Source organism: Eulemur rufifrons, chromosome 19, assembly GCF_041146395.1.
Source record: "Eulemur rufifrons isolate Redbay chromosome 19, OSU_ERuf_1, whole genome shotgun sequence".
Taxonomy (NCBI): domain Eukaryota; kingdom Metazoa; phylum Chordata; class Mammalia; order Primates; family Lemuridae; genus Eulemur; species Eulemur rufifrons.
This window is the reverse complement of record NC_091001.1, coordinates 58,398,856-58,425,311: the sequence shown is the minus strand read 5'-3', so window position 1 is coordinate 58,425,311 and position 26,456 is coordinate 58,398,856. Positions and strand designations below refer to the sequence as shown.

At 55.3% G+C, this 26,456-nt stretch overlaps 1 protein-coding gene across 2 annotated transcripts; it reads left to right on the top strand.

Moving 5' to 3' along the window:
• The first annotated feature begins 3,534 nt into the window (after positions 1 to 3,534).
• On the top strand, positions 3,535 to 20,742 carry EMX1 (empty spiracles homeobox 1). Of its 2 annotated transcripts, none has more exons than XM_069494841.1 (3): positions 3,535 to 4,374; positions 10,241 to 10,425; positions 19,642 to 20,742. In XM_069494841.1, exons 1-3 carry the CDS (start codon positions 3,861 to 3,863, stop codon positions 19,807 to 19,809), a joined length of 867 nt encoding a protein of 288 aa, XP_069350942.1. In that variant the 5' UTR covers positions 3,535 to 3,860; the 3' UTR covers positions 19,810 to 20,742. The 2 variants fall into 2 exon arrangements, with proteins under 2 accessions (XP_069350942.1, XP_069350943.1); XM_069494842.1 differs by having other exon boundaries at positions 3,954 to 4,378; positions 10,245 to 10,425; positions 19,642 to 19,809.
• Positions 20,743 to 26,456: the final 5,714 nt, after the last annotated feature.

Here is a 26,456-nt window from a genome sequence, read left to right as displayed (position 1 = left end):
TCACCACTAATAAATGCAAGAGTCAGGATTTGAGCCCAGGTTATTTCAGAGATGGTGGGGGAGAGAGAAAACATTGATGTGGGGTCACAGCCAGATTGGACGGGCCAGGCTGTATCAGCCTAGTAGATATGCAGCTCTTCTGCAGAAGGGAAGGTACTGACTGCAGGAGATGGGAACTCCAAGAACCTGGCAGAGGAGTGGGGAGGGGGGAGTTGGACACGTGTGGAGTGAAAGGTAAGCAGCCCACAGATGTGTGGAATGTAGGGTACTCCAGTGTGAGGGAGGCATGATCAGCCTCCTGTCTCTGGAAGGGCTCAGCAGTTTGGGTAGGAGGAGAGAAAGGGTAGGGAATATAGGTGGGGGGGGGGCAACGGGCTTGGGTTACAGTGGGCAGCTGATGGTGAAGAGAGGAGGTATTTGTGTGTAAGATCAGCTATAGGGGATGGTGATAGAGGGAGACAAATGAGAGTTTGGGAGGGCAGGGGAGATGGCACAGGAAGAGACTGGGGTGTAGGTGGAGGCACTGATGCTGAATACAGAACACAGTGACAGGCTTAGAGACCCCATGAGGGTGACAAATTCTCTTAGCCTGAAGCAGGGGAAGTGATAAGAGAGAAGAGGCCCTGAGGGGAGCGGAAATAAGAGGAAACCAGGCAAGGCATAAATAAATGCAGAGCAGGGGAGGGAAGGAAGGAAATTAGAAAATTACAGGAGAGGAAATGGAGAGAAAGGGGCGTTGGGAGAGGGAAAGATGGGGGAGGATGAAAGTAGAACTCCTATCACCTAGCAGGGGTGGGGACCTGCAGCCTCAAGGCTACACGGGGCCCTCCAGATCCCCAAGTGCGGCCCCTTGACCTAATCCAAACGTCATAGAACAAATCCCTTTAGGGGCTGCATCCAAACTTCACAGAGCAAATCCGTTTATTAAAAGGATTTGTTCTGTAACATTCGGATTCGGTGGAGGGGCCACACTCAGGATCCAGAACCACATGTGGGGCCTCAGGTTCCCCACTGGAGTCAATCGCCCCATCCCCATCCCTGTAGACTTGCCCCCACAGGGAAGCCGGCTGCTGCGTACCTGGTGGAGGCCGGATGAAAGTGGAACCAGGGCCAGGCCAGGACTACTGGGCTGTCCCAGCACAACCCAGACAGTCACCAAACTCAAGTTATTGATCCTCTATAGTCTGTTTCTTCATCTGTAAAATGGGGTTAATGACAGAGGGCTGGGTATCAGAGTATTTCAGAAGCACAAGGGAAGGTAGGTGTTAGTATTAATATAAAGGTCTATTGATTTAGATATGAACATGTATACCCACAGCCACAGGCATGAAAGGGGATGGGGCCGGTGCAGAGGCAAGTCTAGGAATGGTAGGGTAGATTCCAGGCTCCTCTACCTGCCCAGCGGAACCAGTTCGCGTTCACTGCCCAGCTTCGCGGTGGGTGCAGGAGGAGGAGGTCTGCGGCTGGATGGGTGCGGTTCATTTCTCGGCTATGGGCACAAGGCCCTGGGGCTCAGTTCAACTTGCTCTTGGTTCCCATCTTCTTCGTAGCCTCCAGCGTTTGCTCTGTCGCTGCAGAGCGCAGGCCCAGGCAATGTTTATCCAAGTGAACCCGCGTCCCTGCGGGGAACTTGCTCCAACAAAATCCCCTGTTATTTCCTTCAGTAAGGAATGAAAATCTCCTCGTTCGGTGCCTCTGCCCAGCTTCGCACCCCCCGCCCCCTTAGTGATGCGGCCTGGTCGGGTCCTTGTCCCCAACTCGGCAGTGCTTCCCCTTTCCAAGACTGAGGGTGGGGAAAAGAAGGAGAGGGAAGAAAGAAGGGGAGGAAAAGTCGGGAGGAGAGCAGGGAGGCAGGAGAGGCGGAAAACAGAGAGCCTGAGACAGAAACCGGAGAGAGGACGAGATCATCACGGACAGCGGGAAAGATCCGGAGAGCCAGCGAAAGAGACACGGGAGCTCGTCACGGATTCCATAACAATTTCTTCCGAGGGTGTTTCTGGGACGCCTCCGCAGTGCCAGGCCCTGGGTTTCCCAGGACGCGAAGGGCTGCTGGGTGCGGTCGTCTCGCCTTCCCTCCTCTCGCCATCCCCTCCCCACCTCGCCCAAGGGGGCCGGAACGGCTTCGGTGCGAGGGGGCTTTTCAGAGCAGTGGAGTGGAAAATAGACTTTAACCCGCTTTGTGGCGGCAAGGGCTCCCGGAGCGCTCTCCCGGACCACGGCCCCCGGCGCTCAGGCGTGCCACTGCCAAGACCTGGCCTGGAGTTCCCGCAGAGTTGCGCGGCGCGCAGACCTCTTGAGCTCAGGGCTCCGGAGGCCCAGCCGGATCTGAGCGCCTGGGTCGCGCTCCAGCCACTAGGATTGACCCGGGCAGTGGCGAGGAAGCGGAACTCTCTGCGGCCTCCTCCCCACGGTGCGCTGGCAAGGTCCAGGTCCAGGTCTCAGCCTCCCCACTGCCGCCCAGCGCCCTCCTGAGCCTCCGCGAGGTGTTTCCTGCGGCCTGGAAGGTCCGTGTGGAAAGTTTGCAGAGTGCTGGTTCTCATTGCCACCCGCCCTCTGACCCCCGGGAATTGGTGCTCGAAATGGAAACTGGCTGGAGCCAAGTCGTCCGCTGCTTCGCGGGTGGAAGGCGAAGGTCGAGGGAGGTCAGGCTGCAGCTGCGTTTCCAGGACGGCTGGCGGAGTGTCCGCTCGGGGACGAGCTTGGGCTCGTCGGCCAGCTGCAATTTAAGACACAGTGTCTTCGAGGCCCTTGCCCGACCCGGCCTGCGGACACTTGAGCCCTAAGACCAGAGAAGGCGAGGAAGGTAGACAGCTCTGCGCTGAGGCCCGCCGTTCTAATCCGAGCCGGTCGCCGCTCTGTGGCTGGGCAAAGGAGCTGCTTGTGAGCCCCAAGAACTGAGGCTTGAGAGGTTCGGGGTGGCCGCTCCGGAGGTTTCTCCCGTGCTGCGTCCCGCCTGTTCCCTTGTGGAAAAAAAAGTGTCCCCTTTCTGGAGCTGTCCCCCATGACATACAGAAAACGCGAAAGCTCGGGAACAGGGCCTCAGCATCAGATCGCGGCTGACCGATGGATGGTGGGTGAGTGGGAGGGCACCAGAGGCCAGGCGAGTAGGGAGTTGGTTTTCGGCAGAACCTATTTATTGGACCCCAAATACCCACCCTCGGCTCGGATCCAAGTTCTCTAAGAACGGAAACGACATCCTGGGACAAATGGGAGAGAGTTCAACTGAGTTACACACCGGGGAGGAGGTTGGAGTTTGTCCCCAAGCCCCAGGCCCTTCGGACGTCTTCTTCAGCTCTCGCGTGGATTGAGACGGCTGCGGCGGCCACCAGACTCAGCTAAAGGGCAGAGTTGCGAGGAGAAGCCAGTGGCGGAGGGGAAAGAGGCCTAGATCGCCCCGAAAAGGCTCCAGTCCTGCTTTTGCCTCCGACTGTGGGCTCCATCCCCACCCGCCGTCCCTCGCCCCGCCCCGCCCCGCCCCCCACCTTGGGGCAGGTGAGCGGCGGCCAATGGGCGAGCGCGGGGCAGGTGCCCGCTAACTCGCGCCTCTCAGCGCTCGGCTGCCGAGGCCCTACAGGGCAGTGCTGGGAATACCTGGGGCTGGGGTCGGTCCCGGCGGGACTCGGAAGGGAGGAAGCTGGGCTCAGCCCTCCGGCCGTAGAGGCAGCACACATCATCGCACGGAGCCCTCGCCTGTGCCGGCGCCGGGAGCTGCCTGCTCCGCCGCCGCAGCAGCCAACGCGCGGTGGCCCGACTCCGCGCTCGCTCGCTCACACACCCCTCGCCGCTCGGCGACTGGCTCGCCCGCGGGGGCCGAGAGCGAGCGGGCGGGCGGGGGAGGTGAGGGGTGCGGGTGTGTGTGCATGTGCCTGGCTGGGTGCACACCCCGCACGGCGGCGGCGCCAGGACGCGGAGCGCTCCCCAGAGCGCGGCTGCCTCAGACAGCTCCTGCGACCATGTTCCAGCCCGCGGCCAAGCGCGGCTTTACCATAGAGTCCTTGGTAGCCAAGGACGGTGGCACCGGCGGGGGCACTGGCGGCGGGGGCACGGGCTCCCATCCCCTGGCGGCGGCCGCCTCCGAGGAACCGCTCCGGCCCACAGCGCTCAACTACCCTCATCCCAGCACGGCAGAGGCGGCCTTCGTGAGTGGCTTCCCTGCCGCAGCCGCCGCGGGCGCCGGCCGCTCGTTGTACGGTGGGCCAGAGCTCGTGTTCCCTGAGGCCATGAACCACCCCGCGCTGACCATGCACCCGGCGCACCAGCTGGGCGCCTCCCCGCTGCAGCCCCCGCACTCCTTCTTCGGCGCCCAGCACCGGGACCCTCTCCACTTCTACCCCTGGGTCCTGCGGAACCGCTTCTTCGGCCACCGCTTCCAGGGTGAGTGCCCACGTTGTGCCCGCCGAGGCGGGCGGCCGGCCGGCGCCCGCGCTGTGGCGATGTCGGGGTGGCTCGGGGGCGCGCAGGGCTGTTCAGAAGTTGTTGCTGAGAAGGCTGTGGGTCGATTCCTAAGCCGGGAAGAGCCATGCGGGGTCCACCCGTGCAGCTGCCGCGTAGGTCTCCCTTCCGGGCAGCCAGGTTGGGACCTTCAGGCTTTCGTAGAAACGACGCCTGTCCGGACGCCAAGCCCAGGCGCATCCTTGGAGCCTCTCCTTAGCCCTCCCCACGGCCTGACTTATTCTCTCTCCCGGCTGAGCTCGTCTCAGCTCAGAGAGTGCAGCTCCCGCCGCTCTCCCTTCGCCTCGGCTTGACCCGACACCATCCTTCGCTCGCACGTCCACCACCGTCTCCCAGGGATCAGCCCTCACTGGCGCGTCCGGGCAGGGGAAAGTCCATCCGCGTGCCTTGGCTCTGTGAGAAGCAGGGGCAGCAGGGAGGGTGAACAGAATTAATGTTCAGTGTGGAGTGCTCCTCTGTCTTGGGATGTTTCTCTGCAGCCTTGGCCCGACTTCTCCGAGTCACACGTGTCTCTCCGACCCAAGATGGGGAAGGTTTGCAATAAGCAAACTGGCTTCCTCCGTTGCTCGCCGCCGCCACCCGGAGCCCAGCCGGCTACTGGGGGACAGACGACACAGTCTTCCCAGGCGGGGGGCGGGGGCAGAGGGCTTTTAAGGTCGTAGGTAGTCAGTCCTAGCTCCCTAGTTTGCAACCGGTTTGCTAATGAAGATTCCCCCACTGGCCTTATACACACACACACACACACACACACCCCATATCAATTATCTGACTTTACCCGAAGAAAAGAGAGTTGCATTTGTTGGAGTTCGTTTTCTTCCTTGAAATTTGTTGGAGTTTGTCTTTCTTCTATTCATTTTGAAGAGCGGCCTTGATTTGTACAGTAATTGCTTTAGTTTATAGTTTTATTTTGTTAGTGTAGACCGGCCCTCAACCTGGTGAGCTTCCACGGCTCAGTGCTGGGTAACCGGGCTTTTAGAGAAACAAATGAAAAGGACACGGCTGGAGCTTCAGCTCCTGGAAATAATGTGACAGCAAGCTACGTCCGCACAATTAGCTGTTTGGTACAATTGTTTACATAACTTAAAAAATGATCTCTTGAGGCTTTGGCTAGAGTTGTTTGGCTGTCACAAAATGCCACTTTCCCAGATCCCGGTTTGTCATACCATTTTCTCAGTCCCACCTGGCCAATATGGATACTGACCTGGCAGATCCCACAAAACCAGAGAATGTAATTACTTAAACAAGAATTTGTGTAGGTAGACTTGTCTTCTCCAGGGTTTTCAAAGATTTGCCCAAATCCAAATCCGGAAAAAAAAAATGCCTACGATGTCAGTCGCTTTGGCAAGAGTTTCACTCATTTAAAATCAATGTTTACTGATAAAATGAGGTTTTATTTTAAATTGAACAAACTACCCCGATCGTCTGTGGGCTCAATCCTCAGGCTGGCTCTCACAACCTGGCGCCCACGGGCCAAGTTGGAGTTGTGGTGGTTTGTGAGCCCGCGGGCCCGGGCTGCGGAGGGGCCGGCGGGGTGGAGGCTGGTGGAGGACAGGCCTCAGAGGAGAAGGATTCTAAGTCCTTTGGCCTCTAGCTGCTCAGATGGTCCGAAGTTGGCCTCCCGAGCCGTGCCCTAGGCTTGGGATCCAATACCCCAAGCCCTCCGCGCCGTGGTTCATGCCTCTGGGTGCCGGGGGCCGCAGGAGCCTCTAGAGTCATCCAGCTCCGACTCTGAGCGTCCCCAACCAGGCGAGGCCGGATAAATCCTCCGCAAAACCCTCTCGGAAATTGCCGCCGCTCTCCGAGCCATCAGTCCCCGCGTGTACGTTGTCGAGTTGCACAAACGGTTGGATTTTTCTCTCAAGAACCGAGTCTGGACCCACAGATGGAGCCAAGTGTGGCCGCATTTTCGATCCCGGAAATCCACTGGGTACTGAAGGACTTTTCTGAACCCCGAGACGCTGTGGCTTTGGGGCCCATTATCGCCGCAAAAGACCGATGCGCGCCCAAGCGGCTCTGCGCCCTCGGCTCCCGGCCGAGGCTCGGGACTAGGAGCCGAGCCGTCCCGGGCCCTCCGGCGCCGCGTTTTCTAGAGAACCGGGTCTCTGCGATGCTCATTTCAGCCCCGTTTTAATGCAAGAAACGAAACCCTACAGGAACGAAAAGAAACATGTCTGCGCTCTGTGCGCATCGCTCTTGGGCGGCGCGGTTCCGGCGCGCGGGGAAGCAGCTTCTCCGCTAAAGCGAGGCTGTAGCAAAGGAAAAGCAAACGCGGAATGGTCGGGACCTCGAAGCTCCCGACGCTCTGGAGGCCCGAAGAGGAGGAGCCGGCGAAGACCGAGAGTTGACCCCATTCGGTGCTATTTTCTGGAGATCCGGAACTTTCTGGGCCTGAGAGCAAAGCCTGGAGCGGGCGGTGGAGACCTAGCCCTCCCGGACTCTCGAGGATAATGGGCAGGTGCTTTAAAGGGCGCCTTTGTTCCTGGCAGGAGAAGCGGGATTGAGGTTATCTCTGCAGCCTGGCCCACTTCTCCCCGTCCTAGCCCCGGGCCCCTCTGCCCCGCCATCCTGCCAATCCCCTGGCCGGTCTCGGCCTCTCTAGCGGGGACTGCAGCTCGATCCTAGGGTGCTTCGGATCCCCAGCCCCCACCTCCAGCCGCCACATTCCTGGTAGTCTCTAGTGCTATTTCCCAGACACTGCTTTGAAGCGGCCTGCTGAGAGAGGCTGTAGAAACATTGTAGGGGTGGGAAGGCCAAGGGGAGGGGGGAATGTTCAGTTCCTAGCTCCAGAGAAGGCTATGCCAGTCCCTTTCCGCGTTTCCACCTGTCCTAGTCAGAAAGTGACAGCCTGTTCTCGCAGGCCCGAATTACTGTGTCCAAACAGACGGTACCCTAGCCCCAAGTTTGTTCTGCCCTTGTGGTCCAGTCAAGGGAAACTGAAGCCCTAGCAGGGGTGGTTCAGGCCCCCTCCCCACCGGTGAGAGGGGTCCAGGTACATAGACACCTAAGGCACCACTCTTGTCCTTACAGAGACAAGCAACAATTGTTCTATTTCTCAGGATGGTTGGTTTTGTACTAAACATCCTCTTTCTTACAGGGAAAAGTCCTGATTCTTTTGGAATCAAGTAACTTATCAGCATCTTGAATAATTTTCCAGCCTCATTTCTTTGAGCTTGGTTTAGAAGACCCCTGTGTTTTTGCACATGCGTGTGGACACAAAATGTGGGATACATGCTGTCCACCATAACAGGACATTACAATGAACTGGAGCCAATTTCTCAGTGGGGTAGACCCCAAGCAACCTAGCATTCTCCTAAAATAGCCAGACTCGAGGCAAAGGAGCATGTATGTCAGGAGAGAAGCTTGTTGCTTTCATCCTCTACTCTGGGTTTATAAAGACAAACTGCATTCCATCACACAGGTGACTGATACATACCATAGAATCACAAAACAGCCACTAAAGTCTCACACACTGGGGCAGACTGCAATTCTGCTTTCTCAGCTACACACTGCCTTCACCTCTCTGCATCCCATTCACAGACACCTATGGGGCCTTTCCACACTGCACCCAAAGTTTTGACCAGGCTGGGCCAGATGAGCGGGCAGCTGAGGCCAAACCCTGGGAATGCTAGGATGGAATAGCTTTCTCTCTCCCTCTGGTTCACTTGTCCAGAGGAAACCACTGTTGGGACTTCACCCAGGCTCCAAATGATGATGTTGTTTTTGAAGCAATTTATTTTAATACCAACAAGAAGCATTTGCTTCCCATCCACCTTTTCCTGGCCTTCCCCACTGGCCCCCACCCCAGAGACTTCATTCCCCCTGTTCCCCCCTGGAGCAGGCTCCTCATTTCTTTGCCATTTACCCCTCTGTGCCAGACCACCTCCCCTGAACATCTATCCCTTCCACTACCCCAAGTTAAACTTCTTTTCCTTCAGTCAAGCCCTGGGCCTTCCCCCACCTTGAATGACCAAGTGGGCTGGCTGTTCCTCCTCCAACTCCCTGTGATGTGATCCCTTTTTTGGCAGCACAGATCCAGCCACTTGAAATGGATAAGGTGACTGGAGGTTAGTGACTTCATCTCCACCCAGGCATTAGCCCCTCAATCCTAGGCAACCCTGTTCCTCAGAAAACTCCAGCAATAAAGTTGGCCCATGTAGGTATTCAAAGCCCAGAGACTTGGAGAAAGTACACGCAAGCAGTTTCCACAAGTAGAGGGACAAGAACAGAGCTTAAGTATCTTAGAGCTTAAGCAACAGCATCTCAATTGTGTGCTTTTGCTCCATTTAATAGATGTTTTCAGAGATGGGAGATCTCAACTGCACTATCCAAATGATTGTCTTAAGAGCAAAACAACAGGTCATAAATTGAGTCAAACCAGTGGCCATCTCTGAAAGAATTAATTGGATCAGTCAATCTCAACAGTTAATTCTGTCAAAACATTCCATCTAGGGCTCTGTGTTGTTGGTGGGTCAGGGGGACTGTTATGTGCCCTTGCATCAGAATCCATGGGTGATGTTGTCAGGGCCTGTTTCGAGTTTTAGCATGTGCAACTAAGCCAGAGATTGCGTGAGGGCCTAGTGGGAGGTTCACTGAGACTAGGGTTGTGGGTAGAAGCTTGTTTTGGTTTTTGTAGTTCCTTACCTGCTCCCCCCCCCCCCAACCCCAAGCTCATCCAGTCTGGCGTTAGCACCTCCTCCTGTATGTGGTAGCTGAGTCCCCATCATGGCCATCATTTACTAAGGGACAGGAACACTCTAAAAATCCTGTACAGTAGATGGGAGGAAAAGACAGTAGGGAAGCTGGAATATATATTTACACATGTCCATGCAGAAACCAATATATCTCTATATATTAGAGAGAAAGATGACGTCTAGATATTTATATACATATTTCTTTAGCACGGGACTATGCAGGGATGAAGTAGGGCCTTTCCCACTAGAGAGGGCAGTAGGAGTCACCAGCAGGTGGTGGTGGGGGTACCCCAGCTGTTGAGCCTCCAGATAGCCAAGGCCTGGGGAGAAAGAGGTGGGGAAGGGGAAAGATGTAGCCTGACTTTAGACCTCCAGCTGCTACCTGGACTATTGACCTAGCTACTGTCCTATTTTTACCTCTTGCAAGGTAGAGCTGGGCCTGTTGGCAGGAGTTTTCAATGGGCTAGTACCCTAAGCATTTAGATGCAAGACTTGTTTAAGCAGGTGTGAAGGGATTGCTCCTGGGAAATCTTCCAGATCCTGAATCTGTGTTTGGTAAGGCTGTGCCTTGCAGCCCCGCTGCTCCCCTTATCACCTTCCTGACACCCAGCTCTGCCTCTACTTTTGGTCCTCCTTGAGGGAGATGCTTCCAACCTGTTACTTAAAAGCAAATCACTGGGGCCTGTGGTGGGGGCATTGCCGCTGGGTTAGGGGGATTAAGGGAGCCAAGGGACTTTTGCCACCCCTTGGCCTCTTCAGAGACTTCTGGCAGTGTTGATTTCCGGCCGGTTGGCTCCTCGCCAGGCCTTGGCCCACGTCTGGGTCCGACAGAGTGATCTAAGGCGCTGGCGCTGTGATTCGCGGCAGGGGTAGCTCTCAGAGTGTGGGGAGGTGCTGGGGAGGAGGGTGGACTTAGGGAAGGGGTGGCCAAAGGGAAAGGGGAGAAGTGTTGGGGGGGTGTCAAGGAATGGAGAGGGTGGCGGAGTGCAGGGCGTGCAGGAGTGGGGCAGGAGGTCGGCCTCGGCCGGGCTGCAGCTCACGGCGCCCCTTCTCTCTGTCTGTACCTGCGTGTGTCGCCATCGGCTGCGGGGCCGCAGCGAGCGACGTGCCCCAGGACGGGCTGCTTCTGCACGGCCCCTTCGCGCGCAAGCCCAAGCGGATCCGCACGGCCTTCTCGCCCTCGCAGCTGCTGCGGCTGGAGCGCGCCTTCGAGAAGAACCACTACGTGGTGGGCGCCGAGCGGAAGCAGCTGGCTGGCAGCCTCAGCCTCTCCGAGACGCAGGTAACAATCACCTCGAGTCCGCGTGGAGGAGAGGGCGGGCGGGTGCAGGAGCGGCCCTGAGCCTGCCCCCAGCCCAGCCCCGAGTTCTCTCCCGCCAGGTTCGAGAAGTTCCCAACTCCCCGCCGGCTCCGCCAAGCCCGTCGTCAGCCCCTTCCCTCCCTGGTGTTTAGCCTGCTGAGGCCGCAGGACTTTTGTCAAGCCACTAAGGACCCAGCAGGAGGCAGAGTAAATACAAAGTCTATCCCGAATCTGGCTCCCAAATCCCCTCAGGAGGGGACCAGCTTACCTGGAGGCAGCTGGCCTCCTCCGCAGAGGACAGCGGACAGTGCGGGGCAGCACCGTGTCCGCTGGAGCGGGTCTCAGCCCGGGGATTCCCGCAGCCCTCCTCCCGCCGCTGTGCTGGGGCGCTCCCAGCTCCGTCGGGTGACCTGGCCTTCCCCGCACTGTCATCGAGCGGGCAGAGGCCTCGGCTGCCCTCCAGCCCGTGTCAGCCTGTGTCATGCGGGGAGAAAGCCCGGGTGTCCTCAGGCTATCCACGTCAGAAACTGAGGGGCTTAGCCAGGGAAGGGCCAGCTCCTGCTTGGGGTCTGAGGGTGGCGCCCATCCTGGCGCCTGCCGACTGTGAGGGCTGGGGGAAACCATGGCGTGTGTGCGCGGAGCACCTGAGAGGCCTGGGCATGGTGGGAAAGTAGGCTCTGGGCACCAGGGGCTGCTCTCAGTCGCTGGAAGGGCTGTCGAGTGGGGATGCAATACATTACAATGGTGTCGGGGTTTGAACTGGGTGAAATTATAATTACCATGTAGTATTTTTGTAATTGATAATTTAAGAAAAAAAATTTTAAGGATTTAGATGAAAGTTATAGGGAGGCAGATATGGGTTCATTGTGAGTAGAAAATTTGCCTTAAATAAATGCTGCCCGGAAGCGCTGCCTAAGCTCTTGGTCCAGCCGGGCCAGCCCGGGTGTTGGAGTGGCTGAGCGACCCTCCGCCCAGCTGCTGCCCTGGAGGCGGATTTCAGCGTCTAGATGGGCCTTGCGTCCCGCCAGCTCCCGGATTTACGAATGCAAGAGGTTGGTTCCCGCCGCCCAGCGGCTCCGGCCGGCTGACATTTCACCTTCGGCTCCCCTTCCCTCCTAGTCTCTCCCCTGCTATACCACCATCCCCTCACCAGACCCAGACAGTGAGACGGCGCCCAGCTTGGGGGGCGGCCTGGGCCTCCCACTACCAGCGAGGGTAGGAAGGGGGCCAGGTGGGGGCCAGACCCCAACTGCATCCCCAGCTCCCTGTGGCCCACCTCGCTCTCTCCTCCTGTCTTATTTTGTCATCTATTGCAGTCATATCTGTCAGATGCTCCACTTAACAATCAACGCAATGCTCCTGGCTGTGCGGCAGGACCCCTGCGTCTTCAGATTTGCTAGCTGGGCTGTTCTAACTGCAGAGAAAATGCTTACAAAACAACGGAGTTAATTTTAAAAACGTTTTAAAGAAAGATACGTTAAAAAATAAATTAGTAAAATAACACCCCTTTTCCCTCCTGGCAAACTGTTTTAAAATTATTGTTTAAAACAAGGTGTCAATTTAAGAATGGTGTTTATAATTAACTTCATTTAAAAAGTAATATTTATTAAATTTCAATTTCAGAAGCGTAAGAAAACAAAAACGGTTTATAATCCCACCACCCACAGATTAACACTTGTTGAAATAATGTCATTGTTTTTAAACTTTCAATTTTTTAGCTCAGTGAGAGCATTTTTAATTAACTTTCTTTCTAACTGAATGTAGCTGCCTGTCAATATTTGCTCCTAACAACGCCAGTTAGTAAACGGACTGATTGTTTCCTTCATTTTTATTACAAGATGTTTCAAACATATATTTAAAACAAAACCACATAGAATAATGTAATGTATCCAGTTTCATTAACTATGAAAACTCAGAGCTAATCTTGTTCCATCTGGAAATGAGCTGCTTTTTGCATATGGAACAACAGCGGCAAAAAGAACTATGGGAGGTTTGAGCCTGAGGAACCTCCTGTGGCGACTGTCTTTCCAGGCCGGGAGAGAGATGGACTCAGAGCTTCTCAGTCAGGCAAATGTGATTGCAAATACCTGCCTCCCTGCTGACTGTGTGACCCTGGGCAAGTTACTCAACCTTTCTGAGCTCTGGTTTCCTTATCCAGAAAATAGGTTGTTTATGAATTAGAACGTACCTAATATGAACTCAAATAATATTAATTCCCATCCCCAGTCCCTTTGTTCCCTAAGCAATACATTAAGTCAGTGGTATAACAAGATCCCAACCTGGGTGTCCTCTTAGTCTACTGTTCTTCCTGCCACACCCAGTTTCCATCATCAAATTTGTCTTTCTGTTGCCCTCATAACTTACTGCTTGGACCCGTATAATTAACTAAATATCCACCTCTCGGTATTTCCCAGGCAAGCTTACCTGTCATTTACAGCTGTCAGCTATTTGTCAAGCATCAATTACTCCCATCAGCCCCATAACATGTATTAATATTTCTACTGTCAGTATCTACATTTGTCTCTCAGAGCTCTCTAATCTGTCCCTCGCAGATAGCTGTTTTATATCTAGCTCTACTTCTGTCTGCTCTCATTAGACTGCCTCCCCCAAACTGGTTAATTTATAGTTCCTATTTTCTATTAATTATATGTTTTTCTTCTTAACAATAACTCCCATTTACCCATCTGTTGATTATCTCTTTACCATCTATGTGTTTTATCTTCAGTGTGTCCACCATTCATTGCAAACTTCCACCTCTATAGAGCTATTTAGCAAGCGACAGATAGTATATTCATATGTCTGCTAATGGTTATCTGTTATCTTATTGGCTATGGCTTTATTTTCTCTCTGGGGCTCAGTTTTTGTATCTGTGAGATCGAATGACATGAATTCCAGGGTTCTTTCTAGCCCTGAGTTTCTGTGGCTCATCTATATTCTACTTCTCTGTGTTTCTGTATAATCCATCCTTCATGCTCTCTGAGCTCACAGTATATCCCCTGCCTATCACAAGATGCATTGAACTTTGCTGTTATTACTTGTTTAATCATCTGCCACGTCCAAACATCAATCTATAGACCAGCTGCATCCATTTCTTAGGGAGATCTTCAAATACAGATTCCTGGGCTTCCCTAGGAGATTCTCTTAGGAGGTGCAAGATGGGTCCCAGGAAAAGTTTTGAAGAACAGCTCTCTGGGTGATTCTGATGAATAACAGGCCTGAGCATCTTAGCTCTGGGAGGCAGAGGCCATGCCTGTCTATTTCTCCCAGGGCCCACCTCAGTGCCCAGCATGAAGTAGATGCTCAGTAAACATGTATTGAATGAATGGGCAAATTTCTCTTGATTCCACCCATACAAATGTTAACGTTATCAGTTATCCCTCTTGCTCTCTGCTTTCACCACTCTCTCCTTGTCCCTCTCCTTCTATCTTTCCCTTGCACTTTCACAGTTGATTATTGATTCAGATGATGCAAACACCAGTTTACGGATAAAACTCTGGGGAGGGTCAAGCAGATCAGTGCATGGGTGAGCTCTTAATCCAGAACTCAGGGGTCTCTGTACTCCCTAAGCTTCAGCATGAGGTGCTGGGAGATGGGCAACCTGAGTTACTTTGTTGGCCTAGGGCTGTGTGTTTAGTAGGGAATAGGGTATTTGTGCTGGGATGGCCAGTGGGTCACTCTAGGAGGTGGAGGGAGGGGCCTGGGTTCTCCCTTCTGGTTCTAATTACTTGTTACTCACTTACATGGTGCAGCCTTCCAGTATGACCGGAAGGCATCTGTCTAAGCTTCAGTCCAACCAGGTGGCTGGTTGGGCAGACCTGGGCCTGGCTCAGATCCGAGCCTCAAGTGCAATGAGTATGTATAATGGGTATGTGTAACATGTGTGTGTGCCCACAATGTGGGACACATATGAGCTTAGTATGATTGATGCCCAAAGGTCAGGTGTTGTAGGTACATATTAGATACCATCAGGCATTCACATGACATGGATGGAGTGCAGCTTGCATGCTTCTCTGTGTGTGTGTTCATGTGTGGGGGGGACATTAGTTTGGGGGGGCTGAGAGAAATCATATGGCTGCTTCAGGCTGATCAATTGGTCAGTGATTCCAGCTGCCCCTCCTGCTCAGAACAGATCAGCAGGTGTTTCTTGACCTTGCCTGGCTTTGAGGTTAGCTGAGCTATAAGGGAAAACGGCGCAGAAATGTGGTCCTTGGCTTTGGAGATTCCTCATTTAATGGTGAAGGCTAAATGCAAAGCTTGCACACTTGCAGGACATGCACAAGATAAGCGACTGGAGTGTCCTTGAGGTCACTGCTGTGGGCTGAAGTGGGTGAAGGGACATCTGCTTGGGCAGAAGGCTCCCAGGAGACCTCAGACCTGGAAGGCTTGGAGGGATGCCTAGGATTCTAGGTTGGAGGGAAGCAGGGGAGGGTTTGAGGCAGGCAGATTAAGACAGAGCAGGAGCTGTCAAGTCCAGCCACAAGTGTGCAGCCTCAGAGCAGGGAGGGAGGTTTTGGGAGGCAAGAGTGTATGGTCACCCCCAGAGGCATGGAAAGGAGGCTTCTGGGGGTCTCTTATTGCTCTAGAATGCTCTGCCCTTAGAGGGATGAATGAAAGGAGATCCAAGTGACTTGAATTTTAGGGCAAAATCAAGGGATCTTTGTTACTCACTCACGGTGTGTTCTGGGATGCACACATCCCTTTTCTAAGTTTCAGTTTTGCTCCAAGAACTTCTGCATCTCTGATGTTCCAGGAGTCCTGTCTGGTGGGATGAGGAGGAGATAAGGGGGATTGGAGTGGTTCTGTGAGGAGCTGGGACAGGGATGTGGTCCTGGGTTGGGGGGCAGGTGGAATTTTGTGATATCTCCCTGAGAGTGAGGGTGAGGGTCCAGGATGGGCTAAGAGAGGAGACAAGAAGGCTTAGGAAGAGTTAGGGCCATGGTTGGTGGGGAGCTGGAGGTGACCTCAGCTTGCTGGAGGTGAGGGTTGAGCTGAGCATGGCATTGGGCTTGACCCTGGGAGTGGGAACAGCTCACGTGATGAAATGATAGGAATGGATCCCCAGGGGGGTGCGCAGGGAGGAGAGCAGGCTGAGGGGTGACTTGATTGATGTCTCCAAGCTGCCGTCTATTCTAAGGACTTTCTCTATGTCAGGGGATGACAGAATAGGAGGATACACTTAAAGCAGAAGAGATAACAGTACGACATAAGCAGGAACTTCCTATGTCAGAGTTACCAGACTTTGATAGGGATATTGAACTCTTTGAGGACAGGACAGATATTTACCTGAAAGTATGCAGGGCCCTGGAGCCAGATCTTTCTGTTTGCACTGGACTGCAGTTGGGGACTGGTGAAAAAGAAGGAATCCAGACCTCATTCATTCAAAATAAGAGACTATTCAAAAGCACAGTATGATTAGCTCTGAAATATTGGCCGGAGCTGTAGTTTGCTTGTTTGTTAGTTCATTTATCCATTCATTCTTGCATTAATACATGCATGCCTTCATTCACGAGTGCACCACCTTTGCCCTGCTGGATGACTGTACGTGGAACATGTCCTCTGGGCTGGGCGCTGGGACTCCAAAGCTGACTGACACACCACTTTGGTTCTCCAGAGTATCACAGTCTGGTGAGGAGGCAGATGTTAACAATAAGTTAGTGCATATCTGGGGTCACTGTACTGAGACCAGGGGAAAGTACTAAGAAAGTACAGATAGGCACTGGGGCAGGCCCCATCTGGGGCCATCGGAGCTGGGTCTTGAAAACTAAGGAGAATATTCCAGGTTGGGTGGCTCAGGAGAGTGGAGAACCTTGGAAGGATCTCGCTTCTCTGGCAAACTGAGAGACATTCAGTGATGTGAGGACTTGGAAGAACATAAGGGACCTCTCCCCACACCCAGAGGGTCAGAGTTGGGTGAGGGGGTCCTCCAGCCAACATCCCAACTGTGCCTTTGGGGCTTAGGGAGTGATGAGTAGTGTGTTAGGGGTGGGAAGGCATGTGCAGAATCGGTAAAGCCTCCCACAGCTGGCTCCCAAGTCACACCATGTGACCTGGTTCCTTTATAGGTCCTCTGCCGTCTAGGGAAGGGGCTCTGGCATGCCCCCAGAGTTGTCTGGCTGGATTAGGGAGGTCATGGAGTGTCACTCTTATCTCCTCCTACACTCAGAGTCCAGTTGCTTTTCCCTTTGCAAATTAAAAAAAACTATCATTATCAGTAATATATTAAAGAAAAGTTATCGATACTTTGCATACATTTCCTTCTAGTCTTTTTTCCCTGTGCATAGATTTTGTTTTTCTGTGGTTGTGATCACACTGTGCCAACACTGTGCGTCCTGGCTTTTTCACTAATATTATGAAGTCATAAGCATCCCCATTATTACAGTCTTTGTAAACAGCATCTGGACACTCAGCCCAAGGCTGTTCTCCGGAAGATAGCCAGGCTGCCTAGGGAGAGGGTTTATGTCCCTGTTTCTAGAGAGCTGCCTCCTTGACCTCAGTATTTTTCACGGAGAAAATATTCAGAATCACCTTTCACTTGGGTGTGCCAGGAAGCTGCCCCTGGCCTTAAAACATATCCCGTCCTTGAAGTCCACCATCACAACTTTCCTTCTTTGGGCCAGTGTTGTTGGACGAGGGCAGCATGCTAGGTCCATCCTACTAGAGGCCAACGTGACTGTCAGTCTCCTTCGGAGATTTGGGAGGACATGTGGGAGGGAGAAAGGAGTAGGAAGGGGAGCTCTGTCTCTAGTGTTGCCACCATCACTTGGTGATCGTCCTCGGCCAGCCCGCTTGGGCTCCTCAGGAATAACGCCCCAGCCCTGAGTCATGCACAGGAGGCAGGGTGAGCTCACCCACCCACTGGCTGGCATAGTCACAGCACACTCCAGGATTGGGGGCAGGGGATAGGCTGGCTGCCAAATGGTTGTGCTGAGAACCACCCAGGGCCCAGGCAGCCCTGTGCCCAAAGATAGGTGGGTATGGAATCCAGAGCCCCATGTCCAGAGCATTTGCCGCCTGAGGTGAGACTCAGGCTACGGGCTTGAACACTGCCCTGGAAATGATGGAAGAAGCTCCTCACCCTTACTCTGCCCATCAAGGCCTGGCACCCCCTCTCTTCCTGGGGCAGTTTTCCTGTCCCCTGCTGGCTGCTCTGTGAGCACTGAGCACGGGCTGCCCACTTCCCCACCCTAGTGCTCTAAAATCAAGGGGCAGGGCAGATGGCAAAGCAAAAGCCCCAGGAAGGGAGGACCATGAAGAAGAGCCCTGGGGTGGGTGGGCTCCATGGAGGGGACAGAGAGGAGTATCTGGAAAGGGCGTGTGAGGGTAGCACGTCCTGGCATAAAACCACCCGTAGGGTCCGGATGCCAGGCCTGCTTCTGGCTGCAACCGCCTGGCTTTGTGGCAAAGCCCCGTGCTTTCCCTCATCTTCGGGAGTAGGGGCTGGACTGGGTAGTCTCCGAGGACTGCTGTCAGCCCTGCCCAGGGGTCAAGGATCTCCTTTCATCGTCATTGCCGCTGCCAAGACCGAGGTGCTCCCCACTAGTCCATAGTCACAGCCTTGCCACGCGCCGTCGCACAGCTGCAGTTGGCAGCACCTACTTGTTTTTAAATGTGCTGTCATTTCCAGGAAACCATCCATGCCTTGTAACCCTGCTCTGTCTGCCTCACCTCCTCCAGGGGCCCTCTGGAGCAAGAGCCCAAGAAACTACAAGGGTTCCAAGAAACATTTGTCCTATGAATGAGAGACCTAGCCCAGGATCCGCACCCAGGCTCCTCCTGAAAGCTCTGAAGGTGGTTTGGGTCTGGCCCGACTCTGCAAGGCCAAGTAAAGAACCACGTAGTCAGGTGGAGGTGACGGACAGTCCAGAAGCACTAAGGCCAGTTAGGGAGCCAGGACGAGCCTCCCAGATCATGCATAGGAGGATGTTAAGAGCTGTGTCTTGGATACTGAGCAAACGCTGGAGGTGGCAGGAGAAGAGAGGGATGCTTAGAAAAGGGACTAAGTCTGGGAAGGCTTACTGGAGGAGACAGGCTTAGAATTGTGGACCTGCCCCTCCTCCTCCTTCCTCCCCATCATTGAAGACGATTGTCCTGTCTCTGTTTGAACGCCACACCTCATCTTGTCAGGGCTCTCACTGCCAGACGCAGACGTGTGTGTTTGTGTGTGTGTCGGGGGGGAGGTGTCACTGTGTTCAACTGTGTTCAAAGAAGAGCTTGCTCTGTCCCCTGGGATTTCTCCAGACTGTTCCTTGTATGACCCGTTCCCACATCTGCATGGACCCAGTGCTGTGGGGACAGAAGGTCCAGAGCTGTCTCTGAAGGGCAGAACACTGTCCTGGGGTGGGGCCTCAGACCTGCTCCTCCCCGTCCTTGTCTGTCCAAGGAGAATGAGGACTCTTGGTGGATTTCAGACTATCCTGCAGAGCTGGCACCCGAGGGACGAGGGACGGGGCTCCCCACCTGCCCAGCTCCAGCCTGCACAGCTCCACCTCTGAGGCGGGAGAGGGGAATTTCACATGAAGTTGCTAAGAAAGGGTCCCCTGATAAAGGACACTGACACATAGCATGTGAGGTCAGAGCCTCCAGCAGCGGGTTCCATGAACCTGGTGGTCTGGCTGTCCTAGGCACTGCTCTCAGGGTGAACACCACCTCCTGGTTATGAAGCCATGTCCACCCTGACTCTTTGTATGGCAAAGAGCACGGGGCCAGCTCAGGAGCTGGTGTCCCCTTTAGGTCCTCTGGGAGCTCATCAGAACTCATGCAATGAGTCACATGTTCTCTCATTTACTGCTCACATCAGCCCTGTGAAGGAGTGATTATTATCTCTTCTCTAGAAAGCAGTGGAGACCCGGGTCTGCTGGCTCCAGAGCTTGAGCATCTCACCTTTGCTGTGCTGTGTCCCCCGGAACCAGGATGTCCAGCAGCTCTAGGACCCTTTGTTTGAGAGGGACAGGAGAAGCACCCTTCTCTCTGGCCCCTGTGTCCTCTTCCTGCCCCACCTCATTTGCATGTGGAACAGCAGTCCTCCAGACCCATCAGGTGGCAGCTGGCCAGAGGAGAGGACCCTGGCCTGGGAGCCCTGACCCTGTGTAGCCTCAGTTTCCCCATCTGGCTCCAACTCAGCCTGAATACTGAGTCCCCAGTGGCTGCTTGGGGGCCTCCTGAGTGTTTCTCATCTGTGCCCCTCCCTCCCTGGCCCAGGTGAAGGTGTGGTTCCAGAACCGGAGGACAAAGTACAAACGGCAGAAGCTGGAGGAGGAAGGGCCCGAGTCCGAGCAGAAGAAGAAAGGCTCCCACCACATCAACCGGTGGCGCATCGCCACGAAGCAGGCCAACGGGGAGGACATCGATGTCACCTCCAATGACTAGGGTGGGCAACCACAACCCATGAGGGCAGAGTGCTGCTTGCTGCTGGCCAGGCCCCCGGGTGGGCCCAAGCTGGACTCTGGCCACTCCCTGGCCAGGCTTCCGGGAGGCCTGGAGTCACCGCCCCACAGGGCTTGGAGCCTGGGGCCGCCACTGACAGAGGGACAAGAAATGGGCTGGCTGAGGCCTGGGACCACTCGGCCTTCTCCTTGGAGAGCCTGCCTGCCTGGGTGGGCCGCCCGTCACTGCAGCCTCCCAGCCACTCTCCATTTCTCTTATCTCCTTTTTGTTTTGATGCGTTCCTGTTTTAATTTATTTTCCAGGCACCCACTGTAGTTCTTAGTGACCCCTTGTGTCTCCCTTCCCTATGGGAATAATAAAAGTCTCTCTCTTAATGACATGGGCAGCCAGCTCCAGCCCCAGAGCCTGGGGTAGTGGATTCCTGCTCTAGCAGCCAGTGGGGGCTGGGACAGCAAGCGTGTTCAGGGCCTGGGAGCCTGAGGTGGGGCACCGTGTAGGGCAAGGGCAATTTATTTACTCCTCTTCCTTGTTGGGGGTCCCTGGTCTCTAGCTCCAGCTCCACGGTAGGAGAAACTGAGGCCAGACTTAGGGAAGGACGGCCTGTGTCTTGAGGGAGGCTAAGCCCAGGTCTTTCCAAACGTATTGAGGGGTGGGAATCCGGCCCAGGTAGTTCAATGGGAGATGCAGGGGAGAGCTTCCCTATGCTTAGGGACTCTGGGGCTCCCCCCGTTGTGGAGAAACCAGAGGAAACGGGAGTACTGGGGCTGGGTCGAGGGGACATTCACAAAGGCTGGCAATCCCAGCCCTAAGTTCTGGCCCCACCAGAATGCTTATCTGTCCTCGGAAAACCCCTGGGCAGCTTGAAGCTTCAGAGACAGGGTTGAGGCTGAGCCTGCAACCAGTCCCCGGGGACTCAGGGCCTCCCCAGCCAGAGAAAGAGCTACAAGGCAGGGCCCACTGAGCTCTTTAGCTCACCTGCCCTTCAGTTTGTCCATTTGTCTTTCTTGTCATGTATTAAGGTTTCCTGCCTCCTGCCTTCCTAAGTCTTTCCCTTATAACGTCCTGGACCTGTCTCAGCTTCTTCTCTCCCACGTGCCCCCCAACCCTCTGCTCTTTGGCCTCTTCTCCACCACTCTGCTGATGCTAATGACAGTCACCAACCAGTCACTGGCCACCCCCTTGGGTTGAACTCAGCCTTCTCCCACTGCATCTGCGTTCACCTGCTCCCTGATCTGCGGCCATGCCCTCCCTGACTCCCCTGTCCCCTCTGCCTTCACTTTGGTACCTCTGACATGTCTTTTCCGGCCCCTCTGAGTTTGTCTCAGTTTTATCTATGCCTCATCACCTCTGTCCACTCCAGGGTCGGTCCTTGCTCCTCCTTCATCCTCATCGTGCCCTCTGCCTGGGGGGTGGGGAGGGAGCAGTTCACATCCACTCTTTGGCACCCTGGTCTATGTCTTTAGCTGACCTTCCCTGAGCTGCAGACCCACCAAGCCAGCACCTGCTGCACCCAGGCCCCTCAGCACCTCACACCCAACAGGTGCACAGCTGGACTCAGTCCCCCACCTGTTCTTCTCCAGGACTGCCCACGTTGGCACACAGCATTAGCCACGTATGCTCTTTCCCAAGGTAGAGGAAACCCGGGAAGCTTCCTCAAGCTTCCTTCCTCCTCCCCAGTCCCATCCATTCCCATCTAGTCTGTTGAGTCTAGACCAGCTTCCCAACACACCTCTCTAGTGCAGCACCCTGGCTCTCCCTGCCACCAGCTCAGCCTGGGTCTGCTCCTTTGTGGGGAGTGGGGACATAAGGAGGCTTCTGCAAATGTCAAGGATGAGGCCCACGTCAAAGGAGGCCCTCCATAAATAGGACGGAGTTACCCCTTCCCAAGCCCCTCACTCTGCACCCTCTTCTTTCCCGCCCTTGTCCTCTCCCGCCTTGCTCCTGGTTCCCTCTGCTTCTGTCCCACCCATCTCTGTCCAAATGAGCCACCGGTTTTCCCCGTGCTGTGCCTTTGCTGACGCTGTTCTTCCCACATAGAATGCCGGGGAGCGCGCCGCAGGTGGCTGAGCGTGCTGAACTCATCGGAAAGATGTCAAAGGTCCAGCCTTGTTGCCTGGGCCACACGCAGAGATCCAAGCACACAAGGTCCTTCTGCTGGGAACACAGACCCAGGTCCTGCGGGGACTCTCAGCATCTCTCCCTACTCTCTGCCCACCTCACTTGTGTCCAGTCAATGCTAGAAACCAAAGGGCTTTGTCCCATCCCAGTGCCCCCTCCCCCTCCGCCAACCGGGAATGCATCCCTCACATCTTGAAAGTCTCAACCTGCTTAAGTCCAGGCTAAACCGCACGGTGACTCACGTGTTCGCACAGGTGGGGTGAGGGTGAGAGGAAGAGTCATCCTGTAGGCCCCAGTGGGGGGCAGAGGGGTGAGAGCCTTTCCTCTCAAGATCCTGTCTCATTTGGTGGGGGGTGGGGATCCAGGAAGATCACAGCCGAGCACCCCCTGTCATCCAAATAAAGGGCTGGAAAGGACCCAAGGAAACCTGCCAATCTTCCTAGGCCAGGCCTGCGAGGGGGGGGCGGGGAGTCCCTGCCGCAGTCCCATCCATCCCCCATGTTGTGCCTCTCCCCGCAGACGGTAAATATTGGTGTTGTGACTTCATTAATAAAGGCTTCTGTGAGCCTGAAAAACATGGAATCAGGATGAACTATTTTCTGAGCTGTGGGCTTGCCAGGTTTGCTAATTTGGGAGTTTTTGGGCCCTCTCCAGGGAACAAACCAAAGTCTCTCTCGAAGAGACACAGATGCAGCCGAGAAGGGAAGAAGACAAGGACTGCTGCTCCCTTCCCTCCCCCCCGTGCTCCTCCCACCTGGAGAGCAGGGCCCTGCTGGGGTGAGGACAGTGGGCACTGGCCCGCCAGTGTCCTCAGCACGTGGGGGCTGCTCGGCCGGGCCTTCCCTGAGAGCTCCTGGTCTGCCATTCCCGGGCTGGGCTGGCCTCCTGGGCCTGCAGAATCACCTGGGCAGAGGCATTCTGAACACCTGTAGGACACCAAATCGCTCGCTGCCGAAGTAGAGGGAACACAGGGGAGTTCTTAACTGTCACGGCCTAATCCGCATGCCTCACCTTCAGGGACTCATCTTTACACGTCTTGTCCATGGAACTTTCCAGGGCCAGTCCCCGTGGCCTTCACAGCAGCATGGCCTGAGCTCGTAGCATCTCCGCACTTGGCTTGCGCCAACACTGCTCACAGGTGTGGCGATTGCTTCCCATGGGGCGTCGGGGAGCTGTCACCAGGTGAACTGGGCTGTGCCCGGGAGGGAGCCGGCAGGGCCCACAGGGCTCTCCCGAAGCCCCTGCTCCAGGGCAGCCGTGCAGGGGGAGGGGAGGGGAGGGGTGGCCAGCAGGCTGAGCGGTGCAGGCCCAGCCAGCTTTCCTGTCAGACGGGCGCTGCCAAGGCGGAGCCAGACATCGGAACAGGTTTAACCAATTACCCGAGCGCCCCATCTGCTGTCTGGGGGGTGTGTGAGGGTGAGTGCATGTGAGGGTGTTTGGAGTGTCTGGGAGGGCTGTGGGCGTGCGCGCGACTGTGACTGTGTGGGTGTGTGTGGGCGTACGGCTGTGCATGTGTGTGGCTGTGCATGTGTACAGTGGGGGACTGCACGTCCCAGACACAACCCCTCATTTGTCAGACTGTGACTACCAGCTTGCGATCTTCCTGCCCCCCTAGACCTTGGGGTCTCCATGGACAACTCACCCAGCACCCCAGCCTCTCTTTCCCTCCTCTCCTCACCACCATCTCTCAGGGCTTATCAGAGCCCAGCAGTGGGCCTTCTCCTATGGTACATTCAGATGTCCTTGGCTCTCAGACCGCAAGTTCTTCCCACTCACTTGCTCACCTTTCCCTCTACATCAGCGTGGGACCTTCTGGGGCCCTTCTGGCCGTGGCCCCTCTGCTCTCTCTCCAACATGTCCTGTTCCGCTCGTCCTTGGTTTCAGCTGCCGGGCAAAATCACAAGCCTGCTTGATCCACTGTGCCACCTGCCCTTGCAGCTGAGTCCATGAGGACATCAGGCAAGCGTTCGGGATGGTGCTTCTCAACATGTGGGGTCCCGGCCTCAGCTGAGACCTCGCCCCAGTGGACACCTTTGCCAACAGTCAGATGGAACCTTCAGACAGGTCACTTTGAGAAGAGTTCAATACAGGAACAATGAACACGTTTTGGGAAACCCCCAAGGGGTGCTGCAGTACTCCAGGGCCAGTAACAATGGGGAAGGGCCGGGCGCGGTGGCTCACACCTATAATCCTAGCACTCCGGGAGGCCGAGGCGGGCGGATCATTTGAACTCAGGAGTTCGAGACCACCCTGAGCAAGAGCGAGACCCCATCTCTACTAAAAAAAATAGAAAGAAATTAGCTGGACAGCTGAAAATATACAGAAAAAAATTAGCCGGGCATGGTGGTGCATGCCTGTAGTCCCAGCTACTTACTCGGGAGGCTGAGGCAGAAGGATTGCTTGAGCCCAGGAGTTGCTTGAGGTTCCTGTGAACTAGGCTGACTCCACAGCACTCTAGCCCGGGCAACAGAGTGAGACTCTGTCTCAAAAAAAAAAAAAAACAAAAAAAAACCAAAACAAAACAATGGGGAGGGAGCCCAAATGGCCCTGAGGCCTGAAGAGGCAAGAGTCAGGAGCAGTTGCCGGAGCCTGGAGAAGACAGCTGGCCAGAGAAGGCCCCAGACAGGAGCTGCCGCCTTCAGTAGAGAGAGGCCCACCGAAGGCAGGCGGGACCGGGATGGATAAACCCTCTCCTCCAGGCCTCCATTGTCCTGCAGGTGACTCCCAGTGGTGGACGCCTGAGAGCAAGTGCACGTGGGTCAGCCTCCAGGGACAGAGAGCAGCTGGAGAAGGGTGCAGAGCAGATGGGGGCTGGCGGGTAGGGGAGCTAGCTTCAGCCTTGACTTCCACCCTCAATCCCACACTGCCTGCCTCTAGCCCTTCCTCTCCCCCCCGCCTCCTGCCACCACCTGCCCCTTTCTCTCCTCCTTGCCCAGCTCCCCCCCCCGCCCCCCGCAACACCATCCTGGGCTCCGGATTCTACCAGGGGCTCAGTTCTGAGTTGTTCTTTCCCTTTCCTTCCGTCATGGTCTCTTCTGACTCTTGCTCAAAAGTCTCCCTTCTCAGCCCTCCCTCAGCTCCATGTCATGTCGAGCCATTGCTGTGTTTCCCTGACCAACTGGCAGCCAAACTTCATGAGGAATTACCTCTGCCGGCAGCCAGTGGGCATCCTACTGCCTCCTCAGCCCGTGGACATCTGGCTGTTGCCCTGACCACACTCCACTGAGGCCATTCTCTCCACGTCCCTCGAGGGACCCGCCTTGGTCTTTGACTTTCTTCAACTCTCAGCACCAGTTAAGTAATGGGCAACTCCTTCTACATGAAGCACTCTCATCTCTTGTCCTCGGGAATACTACGCTCTCCTCGCCTCCTCTCGCCTCTCGGATCAGTGTGTTAGGGCTGCCATAGCAAAGCACCCAGACTGGGTGGCTTCGACAATGAACTTTATCGTCTCACAATTCTGGAGGCTACTAGTCTGAGGTCAGGGGTTTCTTCTGAGGCCTCTCTCCTTGGCTTGGGGACAGTGACTTCACGTTCTCATGGCCTTCTCCCTCTAGCATGTCTGTGTCCAAATCTCCTCTTCTTATAAGGACACCAGTCATATCGGATTAGAACTTACCCTAATGACCTCATTTTAACTTAATTGCTTCTTTGAAGACCTATCTCCAAGTACAGACACGTTCGGCAGTCCTGAGCATTGGGACTGCAACATGAATTTTGGGAGGACACGTTCAGCCCCTAACACCTCCCTCTGTGGCTGAGCTTCCTTGGAGCCTCCTGTCTCCGCCCAGGCCTCAGAAGCAGGGGCTCCTCAGGGCTCCATCCTAGGTCTTCCTCTTCTCACCCCACCTACTCCGCCTGGTGACATCCTGTTCCTTCAGCTGCAGGTGCTCTCTATAAATGGATAGCATCAAATCTAAATTTCCAATCCCTTCCTGCCTCCGGAGCTCCAGAGGAGCGCACCTAATTGTCTCCTCACGTCTCCCAGGAACCTCTAACGACTTGTACACCAGCGCGCCTTGGCTCTTCCTTCTCTGCTCCTCAGCCCAGAAAAATGGCACCACCATCTCCTCAGCTGCCCAAGCCGGGAACCTGGGGTCATCTTGGACTCCTCTCTGCCACCCTTCCCAGACTCAATCTCAGAGCTGAGCAGTCCGGAATCTCTTCACTTCTCTGTCCCCATCCCCTCCACGCTGTCCCAGGACTCGTCTTCCCTGACTGTTGCACCGGCCTCTTACCTGGTCTCCCCAGTCTCGCTGGGGCCTACTCTGCCCTCCAGATGTAGCCAGAAGAATCCACTCCCCTACCTGTAGCCTCCAGCGGCTCCCAGCTGGCCTTGGCCCTGTGGCAGTGAGCCACGCTGCCTCTCCTGTGTCTTGCTGTCTGCTCTCCGACAACACTGAGCTGCTTGCCGTTCACCGCTAGAGTCAGGGCCCTCGCTGCACTGCCCTCCGTCCACCATACTTACATATGAAGTGAAGACTCACCAACAGGTGGCCTGGGGCAGCCTC